Source organism: Bemisia tabaci, chromosome 1 (genome assembly GCF_918797505.1).
Source record: "Bemisia tabaci chromosome 1, PGI_BMITA_v3".
NCBI classification, from domain to species: domain Eukaryota; kingdom Metazoa; phylum Arthropoda; class Insecta; order Hemiptera; family Aleyrodidae; genus Bemisia; species Bemisia tabaci.
Genome location: NC_092793.1, coordinates 83,533,232 through 83,561,093, shown reverse-complemented (window position 1 = coordinate 83,561,093; position 27,862 = coordinate 83,533,232). Strand labels below are relative to the sequence as shown.

At 39.8% G+C, this 27,862-nt stretch overlaps 1 protein-coding gene across 1 annotated transcript in view; it reads left to right on the top strand.

Moving 5' to 3' along the window:
• The first annotated feature begins 1,943 nt into the window (after positions 1-1,943).
• The window catches only part of LOC109044037 (uncharacterized), a 36,745-nt gene continuing 10,826 nt past the window's right edge, over positions 1,944-27,862 (top strand). Inside the window, exons 1-2 of the mRNA XM_019061509.2 lie at positions 1,944-2,138; positions 6,163-6,730. Of these exons, the coding sequence (XP_018917054.1) occupies positions 2,089-2,138; positions 6,163-6,730 (618 nt within the window). The 5' untranslated portion in view covers positions 1,944-2,088. The remainder of the gene's footprint in view (positions 2,139-6,162; positions 6,731-27,862) is intronic.

The window sequence follows — 27,862 nt, the reverse complement described above, 5'->3', positions numbered from 1 at the left end:
AGCGTCATGAGATATTTAGGCATTTATCCTCTCTGTTATTTGCACTTGGTCTGGAAAATACTGAAATAATGGTTTATACTGCTGAGAGCAATGGAATTTGTGGGATGTTCGATGTCTTTTGCAAGTATTGACACATTACGGCAAGAGGCCGGTGTTACCTCTGATACATCAACGAAGAGGTATCACAAACAACTCCGAAGTTAAAAGTTACAAGATCAAGCAGCGCTACTACATTTAAATTTGAGAATACTAGATATTCATAGCAATTAATCAGAAACGTTTGGAGACTTTTATACGTAAATTCCGGTGGAAAACCCACTTCATGAAGACATTAGAACAATGAACAAGTGGAGTGAAACAGTTGCAAAAATTAAACAAATACTTACGTTCGCGTAATGGTGAGCTTAGTTTATTGAGGCTAAAATGGAACGACTGAAACGATTTAAATTAAATTAATTTGGAATTACGAATCAAATGATTTGTTATGACCGTCATTCATTTTTATGAAATGCAGTTTTTTAAGAGGTATCGGTCATTATTGTTTTTTCGTATGGATTTTCCCATACTAGCGAGAACCTCAATTGAGGAGAGTTGGATGTGGGTAAAGAAATCAGGCCTGTTGTCAGCGCCACTACCGGTTTCACGCTTGTTAGCGATCGTCAGGTGTGCATAGACAGCCAGTCCCGATTTGAAGTCCGAACACTCTGAGATGCCGTGCAAATCAGAATGCCAAACTCCGGCGGGAACCACACTAGCAGCGCGGCTCACGCCCTCTACCGTTAGCCACCCAACAACTCCTAAGTTTTACTTCTGGCGGCTGCCGCGAACGCGACTAAAAAACCAACCCGAAGGCCTCCATACGGAGGAAATTTGAGCAGTCCATTACGGACATTTTGCTCAGCACGTTCACGCCTCTGTGCCTATACGAATCAAATGATTTGTTATGACCGTCATTCATTTTTATGAAATGCAGTTTTTTAAGAGGTATCGGTCATTATTGTTTTTTCGTATGGATTTTCCCATACTAGCGAGAACCTCAATTGAGGAGAGTTGGATGTGGGTAAAGAAATCAGGCCTGTTGTCAGCGCCACTACCGGTTTCACGCTTGTTAGCGATCGTCAGGAGTGCATAGACAGCCAGTCCCGATTTGAAGCCCGAACACTCTGAGATGCCGTGCAAATCAGAATGCCAAACTCCGGCGGGAACCACACTAGCAGCGCGGCTCACGCCCTCTACCGTTAGCCACCCAACAACTCCTAAGTTTTACTTCTGGCGGCTGCCGCGAACGCGACTAAAAAACTAACCCGAAGGCCTCCATACGGAGGAAATTTGAGCAGTCCATTACGGACATTTTGCTCAGCACGTTCACGCCTCTGTGCCTATACGAATCAAATGATTTGTTATGACCGTCATTCATTTTTATGAAATGCAGTTTTTTAAGAGGTATCGGTCATTATTGTTTTTTCGTATGGATTTTCCCATACTAATAATAATTTGGATAATAATAATTTGGAATTGTTTTACCATAATTGACCAGCACACGATGCTTAGGCATGCGACCGTGCGAGAAAAAGCGAATTTTCGCGGCGGATCGGGTAGAGCGCGTGAATCCGATCCGGTGAATTCGTATTTTCCATAGACAAGAGACCCTCCACTGGCCTCCTAGCGACAGGTGGAAGCTTTTACTTTCGGGGTTTCAACAATTCCTTATGGACAATTATGAGCGAGCAACAGTCATCACCCTATTTTCGGCTGTTGACTTACCTACATGGTCGATGATGTACGAAGGGCCGTAGGCAACCCTCGGCCCTACCTAGGCCCTCCCTCCGATCTTTGAAAGGCAACAGTCAACAGTTCCATCGATGAGCCTCTTTGAGGCCCCGAGTTAGTAGGTGGACTGGACACTCTAGACTGGACGCTTGTGTGCAGTCGGCTTTATGCTCAGGCTGATCGTGTATTCAGGCCTTATTTTATGATGGCGACTCGTCTAGTGTAAATATTCATCAAGAATTTTATAATTAAGTGCCTTTAAACTTCCTTTTTTTGTTGTGTCGAAGAAATAATTTTATATTGAAATTTTCTTGTACGATGGATAATTATGAAATGTACTATCAGTCACCTTACGACAGCAGCGAAAAGTAAGTAAAATGGGATGTGATATTACCATTGATTGACATGGTTGGTTATGTAGTGCCGATTCCATGGTATGGTATATTCCATATATTCTCACAAGCAGGGGTGCAGTAACTCTCTATGGTTCCTCCAAAATAAATTTAGGTTCCCCCATTCTAAGTATTCACAGCATTTTGCCGGACGCATTAAGTAACGCTGTCGACCTTAGAACAGCGTGGTCAACAGTTTGGTGCCTCTAAAAACAGAGCACTTGAATGTTTTGTTCCCCCTAAAACAGTGCGCTTGACAGTTAGGTTCCCTCAAAGAAGCGCACTCAACAGTCAAGTTTCCCCCTAACCCTGAAAAAAAAAACCTCCCAAGGTTCCCCCACTTTTTTCGTCCTCTCATGGGTTCCCCCATTTCATGCAAACGGCCGGTTGCGTGGTTGGGAAGTTACTGCACCCCAGCTCAGTGCTCATTGGCCCTGCCAAGTAAACTGGCCCCTCCTAACTCGAGGAATGTGACGGATTATCTGCCTGTTTTACTCTACCTCTGAGCCACTTCAACCCAATTCAAGAACTGGAATGGAGGATCACTCAGTCTTAAAATCGAAGTTGACTGACTTATTTGAACTAGAGAGGACTTACGGCTAGACTTATTTCTGCTTAGAGGCGATGCACACTGAGTGGGTATTTATGAATTCTAAAGTTTAAACTGGCATTTGACCCATTGCGATATACCATTCCTGAAGATCTCAAGCTTTTCAAGAAGGTTTTTGCAGTGCAGCAGGGATACTGAGCTCCTGATCTTTAGGGACGTCAACTTGACTGATCAAAACCTGTTTCAAATACCGTCGCTGTATATGCTTGATATGGGATTCCATAGCTTGAAGATACAGCTAAAAAGCTAAGTTATTTGAAACTGGCTTCAGGGAGAAAAGTCACCCTGTTGCGGTGAGCCATGATTCATAAAATTTTATCCTTTTTTTTATTATTTTTTCTCCCTTTAAGTTGTCCATGAAGGCTGATCTTATTAAGTGTCTCAGCTTGCTGTTCCTATATGTGCTCCCACTTCAGACCATCCTTTACAAGTAGCCAAAATGTAAAAAAAAACTCAGATCCCCTGTTATAGAAGCTATTAGTGGCACGTCACAGCCAGTATCAAATTGGATCTAAAGAATGGCATAACCTTTCTATTATAACATCAAACTTGACTATTCCAGAGATAGTTCACGCAGTTTGAAATAAAAATTTGTGTTTGAGACAGTGTTTTTATTCCTAGAACGTTCCTGTATAATCAAGTTGACGGGATAAAGCAGTTTCAGAAAAGTGAAAATGCCTACAAGAGCCGCCATGAGTCAAGCCACTCCCAAGCCAATCCAGTTAGCTGCCTTCTTACCGTGAAATTCTGATGATTAATGGGCGGGGGGTCGGGTGGTCAATGTTAGATTATGTTTGATACTTCCGATCAAATCCGATACAAACAATACTGACTGTGACGTGGCACTAATAGCGTCTTTATGAATTCCTTCCACAAGTAATATCTGGAGACTGGAGAGCAATTCTCTGTCCCCTAGTTTAGTCCTCATCTATCCTCATTCTCTGAAGATTTTTTGAGCCTCTCAATACTATTAAACAGGCAGTTGCCTATTTTTCAATTTTAAGTTGAAAATTTATTACTTACCTACAAGAAACCGCTGAAAGTCATCTTTTAATCTTTGAGGAAATCACTTGTTTAGGTAGTTAATTGTTTCGAAAATCTCCTAAAATATAGTCTCAACCCTATCGTGGTCAGTGTTTTATGTAATATTGAGAGATTTAATGAATAAACATTACTTTTTGGTGTACGATACACTATTGCGATCACCCCAGATACATAACTCAAGCTGGATTCCTTCAAAAGAGTTCCAACCTTCATTTGTAGATTACAAAGATGAGAGGTATTCAAATTCTCCTTCCCAAAATATATTTGTATTTATTTATAGAGGTTGCTAGTTTTCCAAGCAGCTGAACAGCTATAAGACCATAGTTTTTTAGTTTACTCTATTAATTTGTAAATGCTCCAATTTTGGAGCAAAATGTCTCTATTTTGATGTGCATAATTTTAGCCTCGTTTCCCCAGTTTCAATTTCCAGATATTGATGTATTGATGGCTCAAGTGCAAAACCATGTACCTCTCTTTGTAATGTAGCAGACTTCCTGTCACACTTTATTTTTCCTTTGGACAACTAGTCAATGCAATTTCTTAAAAACATCCTTGATTTTCTCCCCCGTTTGGCTGAATGTTCCATGTAAATTTTGAGCCATTAAGTTGACTCGTTTCTCCTAGAGAAAATAAACTAGGAGCGGAAATTTGGCAACGACACAATGAAGATGCATGGTCTTGCACTCAGGTCATCGATATGTATCTTCTTTCGGACTGCTGGCAATTTTGCCTGATAAGAAGGCTTATATTTCATCCAATTTTTAAGATTACTAGAGCAAACTTTTTGTGGTGTGGAATGTACCAATTAGTTGACCGTTTGGCGATAACGAACCGGCTATTAAAATCATATGGAAACATATCCATGGCCGAAGTGCAAAACAACGTATCTTCATTGCAGTGTCTTAAAATTTCTGCTCTTATTTAATTTTTCAGAAGAGAAATAAGCCAACTTTATAGCTTTAAATTTATACACAAGATTATGCTAAGTAATAGAGAGAAAGAAATCAAGGAAATGTACAAGAAATTACGTTGACTAGTTTTTCAAAGAAAAAATGAAGCATGAAAGGAAATCTGCAATGTCATAAAAGGAGATGTGTCGTTTCACTCTTTGGCCTCAGAGATATTAGCTCTCTAATATGGTGTAAAACCTAGTGCTGTAAGTACTTTTGAAATCAGTAAGGTATCACTTTGCAGCATTGCTAACCCTGAATGGGTTGAATGGGTTGTTTGAAAAAGGGCCAAATTTTCAGAGAGAGAGTGTTTAACAAAATGAGTATTATTCTTTGAATAACTTTAGAATATCTTCTGTAGCAAAAAAAGGGTGTAAGTCCTGAGCCACCTCTAGGTACCAGCGGATGTGACCTCTACTATATTATAGATCAACACCATGAGCAAGTGCACAAACTATCATTTTAACATTGTCATCAAACACGCATTCTACTTGACAGTCATCATACTGCTACAAATGGAGGTCAGCCTCAGTGGTGTAGTGGTCAAGGCAGTTTGCTGCCAACACTGAGGTCCCGGGTTCAATCCCCGGAGGTGACTGATATTTGAGTGTCCTCTAATATCAGTCATTGTGACTGTGGATGACTATGCCACTCCAATACCCTGACCCTTTGAGGTTACAGGGTGCGGGAGGGACATAGTCACCCAGTAAGTAATCCGTCTAGTCACTGTTCGACTGGGTTGTGAAAAATCGGTAATCACTCGTAGTGTGCGCGACTGCCAGCGCTACCTATCAGTGTAGATTGCAACAACACAGTCCAACTCGGTGGAGGCATGGCCGTGCTCCGAAAGTCCGTGCTCTGCAGCGTCTGCCACAGTCTTTGATAAGACCTTCCGTTGGCTATCAGACGGCCGCTGAGCCTTGCGGGAATATAGTTGATACTCAATGTGTCAATAGTACGAAGATAAGTTAAGGAGTACGGTCCAACTTCGGGGTGCACGACGGCAGTTGCCAGTTGCCCTGACCCCTTGAGGGCGCCTCGCCGGCCAGCCCGGCCTTACTTACTTACTTACTTACTTACTTACTTACTGCTACAAATGGCAGTGGTGAGCGGTTTTGTGGGAGAAGGGCATATTCACCAAAATTTAAAAAAATGTATTTCTTTCCCAATTTCTCCAACCTTGCTCATGTGACCATGGTCTTACTAAAGATGGTGTGTAGAACAGAAACATTGATACTTTTTATAAGGAATCAATTATTTTCACGTTTTCTCGAAACTTGACCACCCACCTACTGGAGTTTCCGCCCCTCTTCAAAAAACCTGTTCAGTTCGAAGCACCACAATAAGTTGACATTAGGTACCTACTTCATATGCTTCTTTTTTTTTTTTGTTACAGCACAAAAGGTTACTTTGAAACGGTTGTGGAACCGTTACTCACTCCCGGGAAAGAAGGTGATTTGTGTGAGTGGTTAAAATCAGTGGGGCTAATATCAAGAGAGATGAAATGTCAACAGCCGGAATGTGGGGAGGAAACACTGACTTGGAGCAAAGCTCGAGTGGTCGACAAACATAACTGGTGTTGCCCAAAATGCAAGAAAAAAGTACCCATCAGACAAGGTTCATTCTTATCTGAGTTCAAATGTGATTTAAGTTATGCTGTTCGCGGTATTCAATCTTGGTGTAATAGTCTGCCAGTGGAGGATATTTGCGATCAGAAGTCGTTAAAACCAAATGTAGCAAAACGTATTTATTCTCAGTGTTCAGCAGTTGCGGAGTGGTATATCAACAATCACCCGGAAACATCACAGCTCGGTGGTCCAGAAGCTGTTATAATTGTTGATGTTTTTCCTGATGGATGCATGATGCTCACACCTCATAATAATAATTACAGTAAAAGGATCCTTTGCATTGCAGATACAAATCACATACCAACACGAGTATGGGCCAAGATTTTGGACTCAAAGGTAAAGTTTGATCAATTTCCATGAGACCTCTTTGTTGTCCAAAAATGAGGAGCAAATATTTTTATTAGAAAGGCAAAGAATACTGAATAATGGGCCTGTTGCATGCAAGAGATACAGCCGTGCGAAGAGACTTTTTAGAGGTTAAATGACATGAAAATTACGATGGTCACATTAAAAAAGTCTGAAATTGTTGAGGTAGCTTAATTAAAGCAGTGGATAATATGTAAAAAAGGAAGGCGTTGAAGAGAGTTAAGATGACCGAACAGTGATTTATTCTAGTTATCACATTATGTAAGAAAACCTGACTACGCTACAGCACGCAGTCCAAAGACATAAAGACGGAGGGCTAAAAGCAAAAAATGAAGCTTCTTTTCAACCACCTCTACGATTGGCTAGAGGATTGGCGGCGAAATCGGGACAAGTTTGAAATTCAAATGTAGGGCGGGAACTAAATAAAATTGCGGAAACAAAGTATTTTAGGTTGATTTTTGCCCAAATTCAGGTACAAACTCATATTTTTTTAACTCTAGGTTAGTTTCCGTCCTTCGTCGACCGATTAATTTCATTTGGGAGTAACGTTGATCTAGAACTGTAACGGCCTGTTTGAACCTGCAGAACCACCATGAGCAGAAGAAAAACTAACTTTATCTGAGATTACTGCCTGTTACCGAGCAAAAGTAGGTGTATTATGTTAGGACGCAGACCGAACTTTCTTAGTATATTCGTTTTAGGAATTTAAAATACGTTTCGAAGGAGAAATGTGCAAAAATCAAGAGGACAAGTTCAAATCAAATTTCCGTTTGCCGCCATGGATTCCCGCGCTCATTTACACACTCACACAAGCGCGCAGCGCCGAACCTAGCTTCACTTTTTCCCCGTGCTTTTAGATACGAGCGCTCCGTCTTTATGTCTTTGACGCAGTCTCACACGACTAGGTTAGTACTCCGTACTACCAACTTAACAGTTTTACACTGCATTGCCAACTTGCACTTCAACACTTCTCCTCAATTTGGCAATGTGAAAAAATGGAAGAAATTCATTTGAGGAAAAAATTAAAATGACAGATTGCTAAAAATTTAACACATAAAAACACTTCTCCTCAATCTGGCAATGAATAAAATTAAACACGAAAGTTAAAAAGATGTAAATTGAATTTTTGTTTTTTTTTTTTTTATTATTTAAAAGATTCGCGTTTAAAAATAGAACTTTGCTTATAAGCCAAATATATTCAAGGAAAATTTTATTAGAATTTTACACTTTGAGACCGAAGCCATTTGCACAGAATTTCAACTTTGGATTAGGAATTGGCTTTGTTAACACATCTGCGACCATTTGCTCATCAGGAACGTAATTGAGGATGATTTGTTTGTTTTCAACTTGTTCTCGAATGTAATGGTGACGTACATCTATGTGTTTTGTCCGCCTATGATGAACTGGATTCTCTGCAAGTGCCAGGGTACTTTGATTGTCACAGTTGAGTGTGATTGGTCCAGATATTCCGGTTAATTCTTCAAGAAGATTTTTGAGGTAGATTGCTTCTTTCGAGGCGTCGGAGAGCGACAGATATTCAGCCTCTGTACTGGAAAGAGCGACAGTGCGTTGCTTGTGACATTCCCAGGATACTGCACCATTTGAGAAAATGAAGACATTCCCAGAGAAGGATTTCCTTTTTTCATCGTTGTTGGCCCAATCTGAATCTGCAAACCCCATCAGATTGTTGTTTGATTTTTTGTAGGTAAGGCAGTGATTGGAAGTACCTTTTAGGTAACGAAGAATGCGTTTGGCACTGGTCCAATGTTGATGATTAGGCCGTTTTGAGAATTGACTAAGGAAGGTAACAGCATAAGAAATATCTGGTCTACTTGTGACGGAGAGATACAATAAGGAGCCAATGAGTTGCTGATAGGTTTTTTCTAAACTTGGATCGGCTGGTAGATCATCGAATTGTGTTTTGATAATTGGAGTGGAGACTGGTGGTAACGGTGCGATCGCTCCACGGCGCGTGGACCCCACGCACTCACCCCCTTCCAAAACCGATGCATCGGATCCACGGGTCGTGGAGTCCACGCACCAAATCAGAGGGAAGTGGTGTGTGGAGCCCACGCCCTGTGGATCGATTGCACGTGTGCATCGGCTCCACGGTGCATTCCCCCCACAGGCCCGTTCCCCGAAAAACTGGACCCGGTAATTTCCGGTAATTTTTCGCAGCGTGCCTTTGGACGATTTTCCACCTCGATTTGAACTGTCTGGAATATAGTAATGCAGTATTTTTACTGGTGACCTCATAATATTTCCGAAGAAAGGTTTCATCGCCTTTTCACCCCAGGAAAGTTACAAGGTTTTTGGCAAATGTTCCTTCCCTAAGTAGCAGTGGTCGCGATAAATAGCGATTTTATCAGTTGGCTATCGCGATTAAATCGCAATTTTTGGTTGGATAAAATCGAGATTAAATCGCCATTTATTGCGATTTTCATTTCGAAAATAGCGCGATTTTATCGAGGATAATCGCTCAGATGTTGATGATCCTGGCGATTTTATCGCCGATAAAACCGCAGTACATAGCGATTTTTCCGTTGAGAGATGCTACTTGGATTTTAGTTATGCGAATTATTTTGTATTTGGGGGGGGGGGGGGTCCCCCATTACGTATGGCCTTGTCTCCACGGTACGTTTCATGGGATTTGTCTCAGGGAAAAATCTCACTTCCCGAGTTGGGAAAAATATTAAATTAGTCAATCACAGTGCCAACTAAGAGTCATTGTGGAATCCCGGGAACGACTTGAGGGAATGAACGGAAAAAGCGAACGCCCCGTCTTCGTCCTTTCCGAGATCTGTAGAAATTGAGGCCTTTTTTAAGGCAGTCAACCTGCAGGAGGAAATAGCGATAGTTACATAATATGTGATAGATGCGACATTATTATTGCAATTTCACGTAGTGTTGCATGTTGCCTATCCTCTCATTCCAAGGCGATAACACGTTGCCTACCGTGCTGGTTGATTCTAACGCGGTGATCAAATGGATCGCAAGGGCAGGCACTGCGCTTCAAACCTTCAACGCTTTTCATAGTGCGGACAATCGGAAAATGCTGATTGAGAATTGCAATTGTATAACGTCGTTACTAATCTACCTCTATGAGAATCATTAAGATTAACGTGTAACGCATTACACCCGATGCGCGAAGAGCCTCAAAGGGTTGGACCGCAAAGCGGTCAGGGGTTCCAATAAATGAGAAAATTATGAAATAAAACTCTCTTGAACATTGCCTTAATATTTGCAGGAAATTTCTGATCCTGAAGTGGCGCTTTAAAGATGGCAGGGGGGTGAAAGGAAGTGCGCGGGAATATGGGTGAGGGGCGAGGTGAAAGCAGTCAGTGGTTAAAAGTCGTGTCTTTTACCTGTATTGAAGGGTGGCATATTTCGATACCGCTGCCAATTGCGAGGTGGCATGCAGCATCTTTGCATTAGCCTAGTCACCGAAAAAAGTAACTAAATCGAACTCTCACAACACAACACCCCTCTCGCAGCCCTCTCCCTCACCGCTGCGCCGCGCCAAACCCTTAGCACATCACCGACTTTCTTTCGCACGATACGGTGGCAATTGGAAAATGAAGAAATATTCAAGGGTGAAAAACACGAATGGCAACACTGTAAGGGTTTGAACTGAATAGACGAGAAAGGGTCCAAACGGTTTATTGTTCTTGACTAGCTGTCGTTCGCTACAAATTACAACTCCTCCGGAACCGGCAACCGTTGCGGCGGTGCGGTGCCATGAATTTTGTTGCAGTATACATACGGTGTCCCCAAATAATTGGGACCAAGTCTGTACTTCGGAAACTATAATAGATATCAAATACGGTTTGTGGGAGGTTGTAGTTCATACTATTAACCATCAAACCTTAAAATTTTAGCTTATTCAGTTGAAAACTCACCGATTTATTGCAATTTTTTGGTGACGAGTTGCAATGCAAATAATCCTACAGGATTTTCGAGTAATTTTTCATTTCGCGAACTGTTCCTGAGCAGCGCTGCAGATTACTCGAAATTAATTACTCGAAAAGCCTGTAAGGTTATTTGAATCGCAACTCGTCATCAAAAAATTGCAATAACTCGGTGAATTTTCAACCGCATAAGCTTAAATTTTGAGATTTGATGGCTAATAGTATGAACTATACAACCTCCTTTAAACCGCATTTTGATATCTCTCATGGTATCCGAACTACCTACAGATTTGGTATCAGTTGTTTTGGGACACCCTATGTATAATCTTGCATTTTTGAATCTCTACAAAATTTGCTGAAGGCTCATATAAAATCGAATCCAAAACAAGGTATTTCAAAATTAAAGCAATTACAAATTTAGCGATGATTCACGTAATAGTGGATCCAATTATGCTGAGAATTGTGTGATTTCCGTCTTTTTATTTTCATGCGTGATTACATGCAAGTAAGTTAGTGGCTCATTGTAAAGAATCCAATGCCTCAAATTGCTGCTGCCTCATTTCCACAGAATAATCGCTCTAGAATAATCGCACGGGCGAGAATGAACTAGAAGAGAACTGGATAGCTTTACAAAATTTACCTGTATTCAAATAGACATTTTCGAAATTTCTTAGTCTGATTTTGTCTAAATTTTTGTCATACCTACCATATTCTTGAAATGTTATTGCTTTAAATACCACCGAACTGGTACCGGGAATTTACGTCTTTCAAATATTCAGCAAGATCATATGGGTGATTTCACGATAATAGGAATAGTCGTGTCGCCGTGGGTTATGAACGACATAGGGCAAAACGATTGAAAACCAAATTAATTAATCAATAGGAATGATGTCCCTGAACCTATCCATGCTAAAAAAATATGATGAATTATTATTATATTTAATAATATGAGACTTTAAAGGCCGAAAATGTCCGATCGGTTACGCGTCGCCAACCCCGATTTTGAAGCAAAAGAGCAATTTGCGGTAACAAATCAGTACTGATCATGAACTCTTTGGCAATATTTGCTGAAAAGAGACTCTAGTGTTCAAGAAAATTGCCAGTTTGAACTGAAATGTTTATTATTGAGCGAGAAAAGTCATAAGAAAGAGGTGTTGCCACATTTGGCAACAAATTTTTGCAGTTGTATGAAGTGCAGTGTTTATCTCGCCAGATGGAGTCAGGAGTTTCAAAACTGCCATCAAATTGTTCGCTGAAGTCTTCTTGACAAAACCATTACTGATAAGTCAGTTTTTTTTACAATGAAAACTTAAATTATTATGAAAACCAGTGATTTTTACGTGTGTAGCACTAATTCCTCACTACGCAAAAACCTCAATTAAATAGTATTAAACTAAAAGGAGGTCTCCAAAGTTTAGAAAACTTTTAAGGCAGCATTAATTCCACCTCCTAACTCAAGAATTGACAAGTTTCATCTTTTGTATCATCTTTAATCTCACATTTTAGAGTGTCGGTTACGCTGTGTCTGTTACGTAACCGACACATTTTGGCAGGGCCGCCATGTTTACGTGGACCTCCAGCAGTCCCGCGGGAAGCGCTGATAGGTACCTGATTCAATGGCTTGTTTATCAATCACTTTAACTTTGCACTGAATCAAAATAGAGCGTGCCAAAGCTGGAAAAAGGAAGTTTAATACCTTTAAAATGAGGTAATGAAATCCTGTTGAAATTGGTGCACTTTTATTTCTAAGGTATTTCACATTTTAACTATTCCTGTTATCGTGAAATCACCCATATTAGCAAGGGCTCAGAGGGCCGATATTATAGTATTGAAAATAGCATTTATATTATAGTATACCGCCTGACCTCACCTGACGGAACATAATCCTCAAGCATGTGAACCTTACAGTGCATGATTAGATGATAAGAAAGAAAAAGTTCGGTATGCCTTTCACAGATCATTTGTAGAAAGTGCTTTTAAGCTAATTGCATACGGCCACATTTTGCGTCAGGATAGTCTCACATGTAAAAAGTCTTAAGGCAGCAGCAATTTGAAAAGAGATATTCACCATAACACAAACACACAACTGTTGAGCACAAACTGCGTTTGTAAAACGTTATATTCCGTCCTCTTACTAAAATTGTAGGGTTGAAATGGGTTCTTGCAAAACTCTCAAAAATATGAGCTCACTGACGCTAAGAAATTTTTTTTAAATATGCTCTGGGTTTTCCCTACACGTTTCTATATTGCCTTTCACACAGTATTCTTTAAAAAAAAATATGCGCATGACCTCTCACTGCAGTTTTCGCAATTTATAACTCATCAGCCGCCACTCGTGCTTACCTTTTTGTGTACTACCTCGTTATAAAGTGTGTATCAGAAAATTACGCCAAAACTGTGATCTCAAATGAGTTGGAGAGGAGTATTTTTTTCACCCCTGCACTGAGAAAAATTGACTGTCGGGTCAATTGGAATTAAAATTATTAATATCCAGACGAGAATTCGGAGTCAACTGACTCAACAAGAAATATCTTTGTTGAGACCCGCGTGTTTTTGTTATTATTCAAAGAGCGTTCTGTCACTGTAAACAGATTTTCAGTTGACTCAACGAGAATATTCGCCTAGAAATCATCGAGTGGAACACTTTTTGCGGGGTATTTTCTCAAATACTACCTCCATCCTAAATGGCTGGAGGGGAGCCTAATGGGGCTGTTCAAATAAGGAATGATAAATTCATCTACACAAAGTACGGCGAGTAAGATCCGATTGACCCCAAACATTTTTCTAATATATAACTGACAAGTAGCGGTCATTTCAGGGCTTAAAGTATCAGATGATTATAAATAAATTTTACTTATCGTCCCTCAACATGATTTGTTAACAGGTTTTTTTTTGATTACCGAAACTAATCATTAATCGCATACACAGTTAATGAATAAAAGAAAGAAAAAAGTCGATCTTTCATTACCTCAAAAATTGATTCAGTTTATATTTCTATTTATTTAGTCTTGAGATACACGGTATTTGAATTTACTGTATACGATGTTATCCTGTATCTATATGTAAATTGGGAATTCTGTTCTTTGATTGAAATTGCCCCTTGAAAAAAGAGTCGTTCGTGAAGAAGAAAATTATATGAATCATCATTATGGAATTATGAGGTGAAATCCGTAGAAGAAAATCAAATTAACGCGCGCCTAGAACTCAAATCTTCCGGAGTTACAGGTAGCCGGAACCCTCTGATCCTCAGCAGCGTGGCCGCACTTTTTCCTGCTCGGATTACTGCCCATTGAGAACCGGCGGAAGGTTGAGGGCGTTGCGGCAACATGGTCAGTAGAGATCCGGAATGTTTGCGCGGGATTTTGAAAAATCCACCTCTCTCGTTGACGAATCTTTTTGAAGAATATCATTGCCATATCTACTGCTATTGTTTTGCGGACTACCGCGTATGTCTAGTTCATTAAAGAGGCATGGTGGTATCTCAATTCCAGTTGGCGTCCGGGCGTGAATTATTACATGAGTTTTTCATCCCTTAGGTAACTTATTTCTCAAATGAGCTTTACTTTTAATTTGGGTGGAAAAATTAGAAATATAATTAGGAGGTCCGCCCTCTGGCCACTCCGCAGTCCAACCCCCTAAGATTTGTGCCACTGCTATCCTCATGAGAATAATCAAGGAATTTTGAAGAAATGCAGTGCCGCAAAAATATTGAAAGCACATTCTCATGGTTATGAGATTGGATTGAACAAATGGATTTTTTTTTTCGATAAGGAACCATTGAGGGCTCTCGTCATCAGCGTTCTGCCTCCCCCGGGTGCCATGCGCTAAATGCGCCTAAAAATCGGGCCTTGGCGCCTAAAAATTGGGAGGGCTGGGCCATCGTGGTGCCAAAAAAATTTGACACATTGAACTCGCAATCGGGAAGCAGCGGATAGCGATGAAGCGCTCTCTATACGCACCGTTTGCATGCAGCATTGCCATGGCCCGTATGCAGAAATTTAATTTGGCTCCTAAAAATAGTAGATGGCTCCGCTTTTCGGCCAAGGTGGCTCCTAAAAGGCAGAACACTGCTCGTCGTATCTAAGTGAAGCAGAACAACTGACCCTGCGGTGGTCAGGGTTGCAAACGCTCGAGGAAAACACAGATCGCACCTGTGCTTACATACTTACTCTATCGCGATTCGCGAGCGCGCGTAGGCCGTAAGCAGATCACATTTCGCCTAAAAAATCCAAAGTATGTATCCCGGCCCACCGCAGAGTTAAAATAGTTGCATGTTGGGTTCGAACCCAACTATAATCACGTTCTTCGCGTTTTTAGAATTGAAAGGTCGTTCCATTATCGATGATGTAAAAAAATGAGGCTTAGATTTCAACGAAAGGCTAACTGAAACATTATTACTTCATCCACGTGAGCCGCAAATTGATTAAGGTGTACATATGCCATAAAGCGAACGCAAACCCTGAACCGCTTTTATTTCCACCTAGTACAAGGAAACAAGGAAATCAGTTTTTCAGTCCAATGTGGCTAAAAAATGATTGGATTTCGGTTTTTTTTCGGCACAAATGAACGCCATTATCGAAACACTATAAATCAATGTTTCCCTAACGGCACAATTTCTTGGGTGATAAATTGAAGAATTGACGTGTTCTCTCATGTAGTAGGCGGGGATAAATCAGTATTGCTGCTCTGGACGGCAGAAAAGTGATCGGTTTTTTTTTGGTCTAAATGGATGGCACAATGAAACATTAAATATTTGTCCAGTGGCACAATTTTTCAACAGCATCTTTTTCTTTAAACAAAAACTTAGCTCCGTGGCTTGAAATTATCTCGCCCCTTATAATTTTACAGCGCTGGGCGGCTGAAAAGTGAGCGGAGTTAAGTTCTTTTTCTTTCATATGATGGAACGACAAAATTGAAGGACTAAATATATTGCCACTCGACCTAATTATTTCCAAAGCATCGTCGTGCTTAAACAAAGCAATTAGCTCAGTAGCGTGAAAATATCTCGCCTCTTGGTTTTTTCGCGATATTTTGACAACGATTCGGCCCTTTGTTTTAATTTCGGTGGAACAAATTAGAAACAATGAGCCACTGCACAGGTATTTGACTTATCAAAATTTGTTCTGAAATGTTGATCAACTTCCCGGATTTTTTGCTAATGCTTTCTGTGACACATTTGGGCTTGGCATCGTTAGGAAAAAATTAACACTTCAAATCCTGAAAATTACTTATGTTCCCTTCAGATTCAAAATTATCTCAAAGAATGAAAATAAAAAGTAATGCAGCATCTTCCGTGTACGCAAAAGAAAATAAAGTTTTTCGTAAATAATAGACTGAGTTTATAATATCTGCTACCATGTGCATATAACTCTTTCCGGGTTCAATTTGACATGGATTTTCTGCAAATTTTACGGAGAGTTCAAAAATGCTTACTTACATTTAAAATTATAGACCGGAAAAAAATTGATAGCGCACCAGCGAAACGGTTGCCTGGGAGTTGAAAGGATTCGGGGGTCGTAAATTGCCGACGACAGCCAGCGAGAAACAATGAGCTGCTGGAACTCCCTCCAGGACTTGTCTATTCACTGGCCGTCAGTGTTGCCGTTATTTCACTTTTACCCTTGAATATATTGCTTCCCCAACTGCACTTGTATAGCGCCAAAGGTATAAAGTCGTGAAAAAGATACAAATCAAGCTAGGAACAGACGAAGAAACTATTTGATGAAGAAAGTTTCTCAAAAGGGAGAAAATAGCCAAATAAGAGAGAGTCGATGTATTGATTCGTTATATTGATTTTTTTCGATCTCTTTCGAATTATCAACTCTTACGTGAATCCGTAATAGCGAATTTCAATCCCGAGAAAGCACCGATGTTCAGTGAAAAATCGATAAAACGAATCGATACATCGACTCCTCGACGTGAGTCCCCTCAAAATAGTAAAGTATCGATGTGCTGAACGCATTTGCAAAAGGACCCAAAAGCCTGTGGCAACATCAGTTCAATATTACCTAGATGGAACGACGATACGACGATATTCAGTTCGACTGCCTAAAGAGCCAGTTATTTTTTGGAAGGTTCCATGGGAAAGCAATTTTCAGCTTTAATAGGTATAGTTTTAGGTCGCAAAAACATACCATATGCCTAAAATCGGTGGTACTATTATTAGTGTTCGATTACATTAAACAACCATATCTAAGAAACTTAGGCATTATAACCATCTAGGAAATTTATTTTCAGTACAATAATATAACGGAACTTTATACCGGCAATTTAAAATTTGCCCATTTTAGCCCCGAAATACATTTAAATCGACTTTGTATTCCAGAAGCTTAAAAAATCTGCTTTCCATTTAGCTTACATGACTTGGTAGACACTCCACTTCTAGAATCTGAAGAGTTTCTGCTTTTGACGCGTCGAAAAATTTATACTCGTTCAGGCAAACCGTGCTGGGAGAATGATACGAACAATCGACGAAATCGCACGATGTGGCCACTTTGAAGAGGGGAGGGAGCATCTTAAGAGTGGCGAGGTAAATTTTGTTAATTTTCTCAAGAAGTACTTAAAAAAGTGCGCTATTTCAGAAAATTTCAAAGCCTCAGCAACATTTTAAAGGTAGAAAAAAGACCCACCTTGCGGGGAGATTGATACGAAAAATCGCACTATGTGGCCACTTTGAGGGAGAGAAAAGGACATTTTAACATGGGCGATATAAATTGGGTTATTTTTTTCTGTAAGTACTCTCAAAATAGTGTTATCCCTAAAGCCGTAGCAACGTTTGAAAGGGGGAAAAATTCCGCGAAATGGCTGGAAAACGCGTTTTCGCGCGCAGCGCTCGCGGCTTTTGGCTCTTAGGGATGCGTTTTACATTTTTTCCCCCATTCGTATTTTTTTCACGTTATTTTCTCTTTAAATTGAACCATTAGAGGGTGCCGCACTTTAAACTTCCGAAAACTCAAAATTAAGGGCCACCCTAATATCGACTGTAACACGTAAAATTGCTGGAAGGCGCGATTAGATGACTATGAAATGCGGGCATTGATCAACTTTCCATCCTACAAAAATGAGACTTCACTGTTATCATTCTGTTTTTTTTCTTCCTCCGCGATAAATAATACTTATTTTTCTGGTTTCGGAAGATCCCGCCGTTGAATGTTTTGCAATAACGTAATGAAAGGCGTCCTCCTTTACCTTGCGCTATACTATGGGTCTGTGGAGGGAATGCACTGTGGAGCCGATGCACACGTGCAATCGATCCACAGGGCGTGGGCTCCACGCACCACTTTTTTTCTGTCTCTCTCTAATTTGGTGCGTGGGCTCCACGACCTGTGGATCCGATGCATCAGTTTTGGATGGGGGTGAGTGTGTGGAGTCCACGCACCGTGGAGGAATCACACCGTAATCGAGACTGGTTTGCAGTTGGTCATGTTGAATTTTTCGAGTAATTCTAAAATGTACTTTTCATGACTTAATTTAATTGTTTTAGATTTTTCATTTTGAGTGACAGCCATACCTACACAATTAGATATTTTTCCTAAGTCTTTACGGTTGAAAGATTTGAACAGTTTTTTCTTCAAGAATTTAGTTTCTTCCTGATCATTACTAAACGTGAAGAAGTCATCAACAAAAACTGCAATAATTGTTAATTTTTTGTCGTGTCTTTTATAATAGACACACGGTTCATGTTTAGAGCGTTGATAATTACGAGGGTCATCCAAAAAGTAAGGTTCCCTACCTTGTATCTTCCGAACGAAAAGAGATAAATCAAATCGGTAAAAACGTACATATTAGGCATACTCTAAGCTTTAAAATAAGCTCAAGTTTTTGAAAATCGGTCGAGGACTTCGCGAGAAAACTCAATTTTACTGAGACGACCTCCCGTCGTCGCGTGCCCACCTCCGAGGTCAGGATGCGCGGAGAGTCCCTTACTTCAGACTCGGCTTATCGCCTCTAAACATCCAATCGAAAAGGAATTTAAAAGATTTTATCAAGGAGGCCTTACCTTACTTTTTGAGATAGTCTCCGCATCTTTTTTGACATTTCTGGTATCATTACAGCAGCTCTTTCATGCCTTCCGCGTAAAAGGTCTCGTCTTAGCTCCAAAACCAGTCATTGCCAGCGATCTGCACCTCTAAATCGGTTGGAAATCGCTTTCCACAGTGGGAGTTTTTCATCTTAGGAATAGACGAAAGTCACCTGAGGCTAAATTAAGAGAGTACGGAGGATTGGGGAAAAATTTTACCACAGTAAGCAACTGATTTGAAAGTGCAGATCGCTGGCAGTGACTGGTTTTGGAGCCAAGACGAGACCTTTTACGCGGAAGGCATGAAAGAGCTGCTGTAATGATACCAGAAATGTCAAAAAAGATGCAGAGACTATCTCAAAAAGTAAGGTAAGGCCTCCTTGATAAAATCTTTTAAATTCCTTTTCGATTGGATGTTTAGAGGCGATAAGCCGAGTCTGAAGTATGGGACTCTCCGCGCATCCTGACCTCGGAGGTGGGCACGCAACGACGGGAGGTCGTCTCAATAAAATTGAGTTTTCTCGCGGAGTCCTCAACCGATTTTCAAAAACTTGAGCTTGTTTTAAAGCTTAGAGTATGCCTAATATGTACGTTTTTACCGATTTGATTTATCTCTTTTCGTTCGGAAGATATAAGGTAGGGAACCTTACTTTTTGGATGACCCTCGTACTATTGATGAGAACTGAGTTTACTTGTAAGTTCCAAGAACGAGGTGCTTGTTTTAGACCGTAAACAGCTTTCTTGAGGCGTAACACTTTGTTTTCAGGAAGAATGAGACCTTCTGGCGGTTTCACATAAATTTGTTCATTTAGTTCTCCGTGGAGAAATGCATTCATGGCATCAAAATGATAACAATTTAAATTGAGGTGTACAGATAAAGCAAATAGTAGTCTTAGTGTAGAGTGCCTTACCACAGGTGAAAACGTTTCTAAATAGTCTATACCGTAGCGTTGTGCACAACCTTTAATTACTAGCCTTGCTTTGTTTATTTGATGATGATCACTTGGATTAATTTTAGTTTTGAAAACCCATTTAGTCTCTAAAAGCTTTTGGTCATGGGGTTTATCTACGATTTCTCACGCATTGTTGTTTTCGAAGGATTGTAGTTCTTTTTCCATGGCTCGTTTCCATTCAGGATCTTTTAGAGCTTGTTTAGGTGTGTCGGGTATTTCTTGGTTGTTAGGATGAATTAAAGCTTGCCAAAGTTTGTAATCAGCAGTCCAGGCAGGAAGATTGTGAGGTCGCGTAGGGCGTTCTTGGACATCAGTTTCTGAAGTTAATTGCGGTTGAACAGCTTGAGAATCTGGTAATAATTCTGAAATAACGGTTGTGATTTGGTCAGAATTGATAGACTCGTACGATTCTTCATGTGAGCTGTTTTCTGATGAACTGATATCTTCTTCATCTTCTTCTGTGAGATCAGCAGTTTCTTCAAAAGATGTAGATTTCATTTTGTTTGAATTTTCTGCCAAATTTGTAACTTGTTCAATTTGTATTTTTGATTCATTTGTAATTGGTTTATTCTTTGTTTGAGATTCTTTTGTAGATTGTGGTGTCTGTTTGCTTGTAGATGCGACATCATTTTGTTCACTGAGTGTTTGAGAATCATCTGTAGATGTGCTGGAAAAGAATTGCGGTTCATTGTTGTAGTTGAGTGATGGATCTTTATTTAAAAATGAGGTTTCATCAAATATGACGTCTCTAGCTTTTGTAAAGACTTTAGGATTTTGCGGGTCGATAAGTCTATAGGCTTTACTATTCTCGCAAAAACCAACAAAAATCATGATCTTACTTTTAGCATCTAGTTTGTTTCTTTTAACTTTGGGTAAGTGACAATATGCTTTGCAGCCAAAAATTTTGAGATTCACTAAATTTGTGCGCTCACCTGACCACATTTCTTCTGGTGTATGGTCTGGAATTGCTCTGCTTGGAGATCGATTCTTGAGAAATGCAGCATGATTTACTGCTTCTGCCCAATATGATTTTGGAAGATTTGCATCAAACAGCATACATCTGGCTTTTTCGAGTAGCGTGTGATTCACCCTTTCTGCGACTCCATTCTGTTGAGGAGTGTAATCAACAGTAGTTAAATGGCGAACACCTATATCATCGAAAAAATTATGAAATTTAGAATTATCATATTCTTTGCCATTATCAGAACGTAGGCATTTAATGGATCGACCTGATTGTTTCTCAACTAAGTTTTGGAAGATTCGAAATTTGTTAAATACTTCACTTTTAGCTTTGAGAAAATATACCCAGGTTTTTCGAGTAAAGTCATCGGTAAAAGTTAGAATGTACTTTGCTCCATTGTGTGACGGTACAGGCATTGGGCCACACAAATCAGTATGAATAATTTCTAATTTGGCTTTGGCTCGAGAAGAAGATTTGCCGAAGGGCAATGATGTTTGTTTTCCTAGAACACACTGTGCGCACGGTTTGTTTACTCGAGAGTTTTGATATGTGATGCCATCAGCTAGACTATTTTTAAGAAGATTCATGGAGCGCATATTTAAGTGACCAAGTCTGCGATGCCATAAGGTTTGGTTGTCCTGCAACGCTAAGTTTGCTGAAGTAAAGGAAACTTCAGTTTGCTGTTGAGGAAACTCATTGGATTGAACATCTAATTTATAAACACCATGAAATAGAGATGCTGTTGCAATAATATCTCCATCAGAATTGATGATTGTTCCTCCTTCATCATCAAAGAGGACAGATAAACCTTTGGAGATTAATCGGCTTACAGATAACAAATTGACAGTTAAATCAGGCACATACAACACATCATGAACTTCAATCGGTTCTGTGGATCCTTGCAACTTAATCAAACAATTACCTTGACCTTGTGATTTAATGACCGTGTTACTGGCAGTAGTGATACATTCTGGTGGTAAAGTTAGAAATTCAGTGAGGATCTCACGATAGCATGTCATATGCTGCTTGCTGGCGCCAGAGTCTAGAAACCATTCATTACAACTAAAATTAAAAGATGCTAGTGCTGTGAAAAAAGAGTGTTTAGGTTTCTTTTTCCCATGTTGTTGATTTGTTTTTATGTCTGAGTCTTTGCCATTAGAATGAGATGAGGATGATGCTGAGGCATTGTTAGTGGATGTGTTTGACTCACCATTTCCTTTGGGTTTCTTACAGCAGTTAACAGTGCGATGACCTAATAAACCACAATAATTACATTTAATAGTTTTGTAGGGTCGTTTACCAGTGAAGAAGGCTTGCGCATTTTCTTCTACTTTCTTGCATGGTCTAGAAGCTTACTCTTGATAAGGTCAGACGTGATTTTAGTCTGAGAATGCTCTAGAGCTAGGACCATTGCATCAAAATCTGCAGTTAAACCACTAAGAAGAATAACACCGATAAATTCATCATCGAGTGGGGCACTGATGTCGTTCAGTTGTTGAGACAAATTTAAAACTTCTGAAATATAATCCGTCATAGTGGGGAAATTTTCAAGACGAACATTGAAGAGGTTTCTTAACAACCTTAAACGACGAGATAGACCAGAGCTTTCATAGGCTTTTTGAAGTTTTTGCCATGCTTGACTGGGGGTTTCAGTATTGCGAACATGCACAATGCAACATGGTTCGATCATGAGATTAATCTTTGCTGAAGCCTTCCGTTGTTTCAGTTTGGTAGCTGAGTTGTTAGAAAGTGAATCATTACCTTCTTGTGTAGGATCTGTTACATCCCAGAGATCATCATAGTTTAGGAAATTGAACATCTGGAACTTCCAAGTTGACCAATTTTCTTGACCTTTGAGTTTCTGGAAGGTGGGCAAGGGAGCCGCTCCAGCAGCCATAGTGGAGTCAGAAGTTTGCTGAGGCTGTGATGCAGGCAGCTTGTCCTTAGTTTCTGATTGATCCTCCAAAGTTGATTCCACTGATTGATCGTCGTCGTCAGTCGTCATAGAAGATTTTTCAGTATTTTCTGAAGAAATCTGCTTCAGGACCGGTACGCGGCACGAGGTGTAGGCTCACGGACATGATACGGCGACGGAACGAAAAAACAAACTCGCGATCGAAAACTGAACAACGCGTAAATTTTACTTATAAGGGCACATAACCTGTTGAGGTAGCTTAATTAAAGCAGTGGATAATATGTAAAAAAGGAAGGCATTGAAGAGAGTTAAGATGACCGAACAGTGATTTATTCTAGTTATCACATTATGTAAGAAAACCTGACTACGCTACAGCACGCAGTCTCACACGACTAGGTTAGTACTCCGTACTACCAACTTAACAGTTTTACACTGCATTGCCAACTTGCACTTCAACAGAAATACACTCCTTATTACGCAATTTGCGTTGTTAGGAGCGCGCTTTTTCAAATTTCCCGCGTCGGGGGGCAGTTTTCTTACGGAAACAATTAACGGCAACTCGCGGCTATTTCCGGTCAACTAAAACTGACAACATAACCTAAAAATCGGAGCTCGTGATATCGTGAAATGAAATGTATATATATAGTCTATATAAAGTCTATGAAGTCTATTCGCGCGGCTGTATCTCTTGCATGCAACAGGCCCATTGCTCTATAGAAAGTGTGCTGGATCGCTGGCTGCCACAGCTGCTTGCCCAATTTCTGGTTGGTCTCCATTAGTGAAAGTAAAAAATCATAAAGCTGTGCTGTATTGATGATGGGTCCAATTAGACTGGAAAAAGCACCTACAGCTGCTTTCTGATCAAACGTAACGGGTGTTGCACCAAACAGCTTGACTCCATGAGGGAAATTATGCTCTGAATGAGAATTTTCTCTCCTCAGTGAGCATACTCTGTGCAATGCAGAGTCACAGTGTTTGAAACTCGGTGTGAAGTATTAGCAGCCATCTGGTCTGCACCTTTTTTTTTTTAGGGGCCATCTCAGATTTCTCAGGGGCCAAAATGAAAAAGTGCCCTTTTGAAATGCCTCGAGTCAGGAATACCCCATTGAAAAGCGATGTTGGGACAAGACCCAATATGTCACGAAACTTGGGGAAGAATTCATAACACAACACGACGTGGCACCTTGCAGAATGTGCCTTAGCGGCCAAGCCTTGGCTGCCAATTTCATTTCTTAGTGGCCAAAGGCAATTTCGCACCGGCAAATTGCTGTTTGGGCGGTGTGTGTTTCAAACACTGCATGGCATCACCGTGGCTCTGATCGTATGGTTACCAATTTGTGTCAAAATATGTTGTTAGTTTCCTTTATCGAGAAATGTTCATTTTCTGTTAAACGAAAGTAAATTAAATACATGTCTTGGTGTGACTTTTAGCCGCTGCTAGTTATCAATTAATTATTCTCTCGTGTTAAGTTGGGTAGCCAGTCATGTTTCATCCAACATAGGGTGTTGGTGTTGGTCAGAATGACACAATCAGTGCTCAAATAGCTATATATGAAATATTTGTTTTCATAGCGGTAAGGCTTTCCCACACTATCCTTGGTCAAAGGATCAATCATGAAATGTTTTTTTTATAGGTTGCTGACGGCAGATAGGTAGTCTCAGGAGTAGTTGCATGACCATAGATGCGTAATGGAGAATTTGCAGGTGTCTGAAATTTGATGAATTTCGTGTTTAAGTTGACGCTACTTTGTAAGTGAGCTGAACTCGAGTATACCCTTGGTTCATAAATTGAACAATTATTGGAGGAGATATGACAGAATGATCTAATCTGCTAAAATTCATGCGTTTAAATGGAAAATGCCGCCAGATCACTAGGCGGTGCATTTTCTCACTTTAGTATACTATTTCTTCACTACTCATATACTATTTCTCATGGCCGAAAAAAATTATAAAAAATACTGCAAAATCAGCTCTTCAGGCACTTTCAGATGAAGTAATAAAAAATTTGCGTGCAAATTCTCCATTGCAGGGAAAGTCGTGTGATCATGTGCATGTGGTGCTTGTAGCCAGCCATGCAAAATCCATACATCTGGCTACAAGATGTATATCTCCTCTTTAACCTCTCTTTTGCTGGGTTTGTTATTAGAACGGAGATGAAAAATAACTCATCTTATCGCCCAAATCCCTTTAAAGGTGAAAAAAGAAAGTAGCTTATCCTCATGGGTACAATTCACAGCATTAATCATCATCACACACTGTGTTATGACTACTCAATGACTTAATAACTGTCACTTCTTATGAGAAACATTATTACCAACATGGAAAATCTCATTTTCAGAGAGAATCTGAAAGAGGTGGACTTTGAAAGGAGCTTTATCATACCAATTAAAACGGGGAGGTAAAATAGGGGGGAAAATTGAAAACTTAAATTGGATTTTATTTTTATAATTTTTTATAATAGTATTTATTAAATATATTATTAAAATTGTAATTAATATTTTTAATAGATTTTTAGATTTTAATTTTTATAATTCGGAAAAATTAGGAATTAGCACTCATTTAGGAACAGGCTTCATCTGAATTGCAAGAGTTTTTATCTCTTTTTTTCTGTTGGTTTAATGGCTTATATTCCTGTGGGGCCTACAGCCAACTATAGACCAATTTAAATTATGAAGAGGTGTTTATGTGATAGATGTGGTATGATTTAGTTTGAGGGATGGGTTGGAGAGAGAAATATGTTCGCGGGCGAAAAATAAATATGCGGGCGTTCGGAAATATGTTGAGAAGCTTAACTATCACCATCTTCACACCTTAAGGCCAGTTAAGGTGAATTCCTAACCCAAAGAGACTGAGCCCTGGAAAATAGACAAAGGGACTTTACAGGAAGAGAATGTTTGGGAGTTTGATGATTATGTGATGAAAAAGTCAAGAGAAAGTTCGGATGATTGTTAGGCATAAGCCTAATTAGTCTTCTGCGGCTAATATTTAAGTATGGGAGGGTCTTTTCATAGCGAGATGTTATTAATTTTGATGAAATTAATGATTGCTTTTTATATTTCAAGATGTTGGTCAAAAAGAATGTATTAGACGTTATAGGGAGGGACTAACTTTTTAGCTAGGGTGTCCACAAGTTGTTTTCAATTTTTCAATCTATTACATTGAAACATGATATGGTTCAAGTCACCTTCCAAGCCGCAATTGCAGGATGTTAGGGGCTTGTTTTAATCTGTGAAGGTGGGAGGGGGAGGGACATTAGGGTAGGACTTATTTTTTTTAAATCGACAAAACCAAATGTTCCACGGTCTTAAATGGTTCCCTGTGATAAAAAAACGCGGTAGTCAAGAGGATTTTGAAAAAAAAAAAATTTAACCAAGCGCACACAGAGTCTAAACATCGAGATTTTTCCGGGTTTTTTTTGGCATTTCGCCGTATATTTTTTATATTTTTGCCAGCAACACGGATTTGACTCTAGATGTCCAAAAATTGATACAAACCTAGCACATACCTTGCAGATTAAGGGAAAGTTTTTGTTTTTCTCCTAGGTCACTCTCACTTCGCTTGGTAATGTCCAAACCCTCCCCTCGGCAGCTCTAACCATTGAAATTTCGCCGTTTTTTAACGTATAATGAACTTTTTGAGCAGCCTATATTGTAGTAAAAATCCGAAAATTCGTGGATAGTAAGTCCATACCATCAGTATGGAAGGGCAAATGTCAGGAAACTCCTAGGTCTTTTGTTTTCCGCCAAGCTATGCCCACTATGTCGGAAAACCCGTCAAAAATAGCTCAATTTTGACCGTTTTTTCGCGTTCGAAAATTTATTGGACACCCTGTAATGACAATGAAGGCCCAAAAATTTGTGGAAAGTAAGTTCATTTCATCTTCATGCAATAAAAAATTCTACTTCGTTCCTATGTAATGCATTCCTCGTTGTGCGGTGCCCGCAATCGCATCGGAGACGTCAAATATACCTGATTCCGCCTATTTTTTTTTTCCGAATCATTTTTCAGACACTCTGCACTGACAGCGGAGGTCCGAAAGTATAAAAGAAGCTAGTGCAGAAAGAAAGAAACAGACAAAAGGTATTTTTGACGTTTTTGCTTCACTCTAGGGCGTCTGGCGACAACAAAAAAAATGTAAGGGTCTTTGAAAAATTGCCGTTCCGTTCTGATGTACAACGTATATTTGCTTGGCACTCACAAGAGTCGCTGGTGTCATAACAGGGTGCCGAAAAAATTTCACGCACGAAAAATTGGCGGAATGGACCACTAGACAAGGTACGAATTTCAGCATTCTGATACATGTTTCTTCACCAAAATTTCACGTGAAACACGATGCGCACAACGAATATTACCGAAATCAACTCCTTCCGAAGATATTGAATGATTCTTGATGCGTGAATTCAAACCACCCGCTCATGAAAACTCAATACTCTACGTGATTCACATCGCGCGCTAAACGTTATCATGAATGTCTCTGCAATAAAAAAATCTGGCAACCTCAATCTTGACGCTTTGGCTCAGCTATAGCAAATTACTTATAGTTTGAACAACAAATGGTGGGAAATGAACATTACTCGACTGAGAAGCTTGGTAAAACCGTTGTAGTGCGCGATTTGACTCGCGTGGAGCTTCGAGTTTCTTGTGAGCGGGCAGTTCAAATTCCTTGTAACCGATGTGAAATAAAAACGTTAATATCTTCGTTTGGAGTCTGTTTCAGTAGTTTTCGTTGCGCGAATCATGCTCTACGTGAAATTGTGGTTAAGAAACATGTATCAGAATGCTTAAATTCGTACCTTGTCTAGTGGTCCATTCAGGTATATTTGACGTCTCCGATGTGATTGAGGGGATTGCAGAACGAAGAATGCATTACATATGAACGAAGTAGAATTTTTTATTGCATGAAGATGGAATGAACTTTTTTTCCACAAATTTTCGGGCCTTCATTGTCATTACAGGGTGTCCAATAAATTTTCGAACGCGAAAAAACGGGCAAAATTGAGCTATTTTTGACGGGTTTTCCGACATTGTGGGCATAGCTCGGCGGAAAACAAAAGACCTAGGAGTGTTCTGACATTTGCCCTTCCATACTGATGGTATGGACTTACTATCCACGAATTTTCGGATTTTTACTACAATATAGGCTGCTCAAAAAGTTTATTATACGTTAAAAAACGGCGAAATTTCGATTGTTAGAGCTGCCGAGCGGAGAGTTTGGGCATCACCAAGCGAAGTGAGAGTGACCTAGGAGAAAAACAAAAACTTTCCCTTAATCTGCAAGGTATGTGCTAGGTTTGTATCAATTTTTGGACATCTAGAGTCAAATCCGTGTTGCTGGCAAAAATATC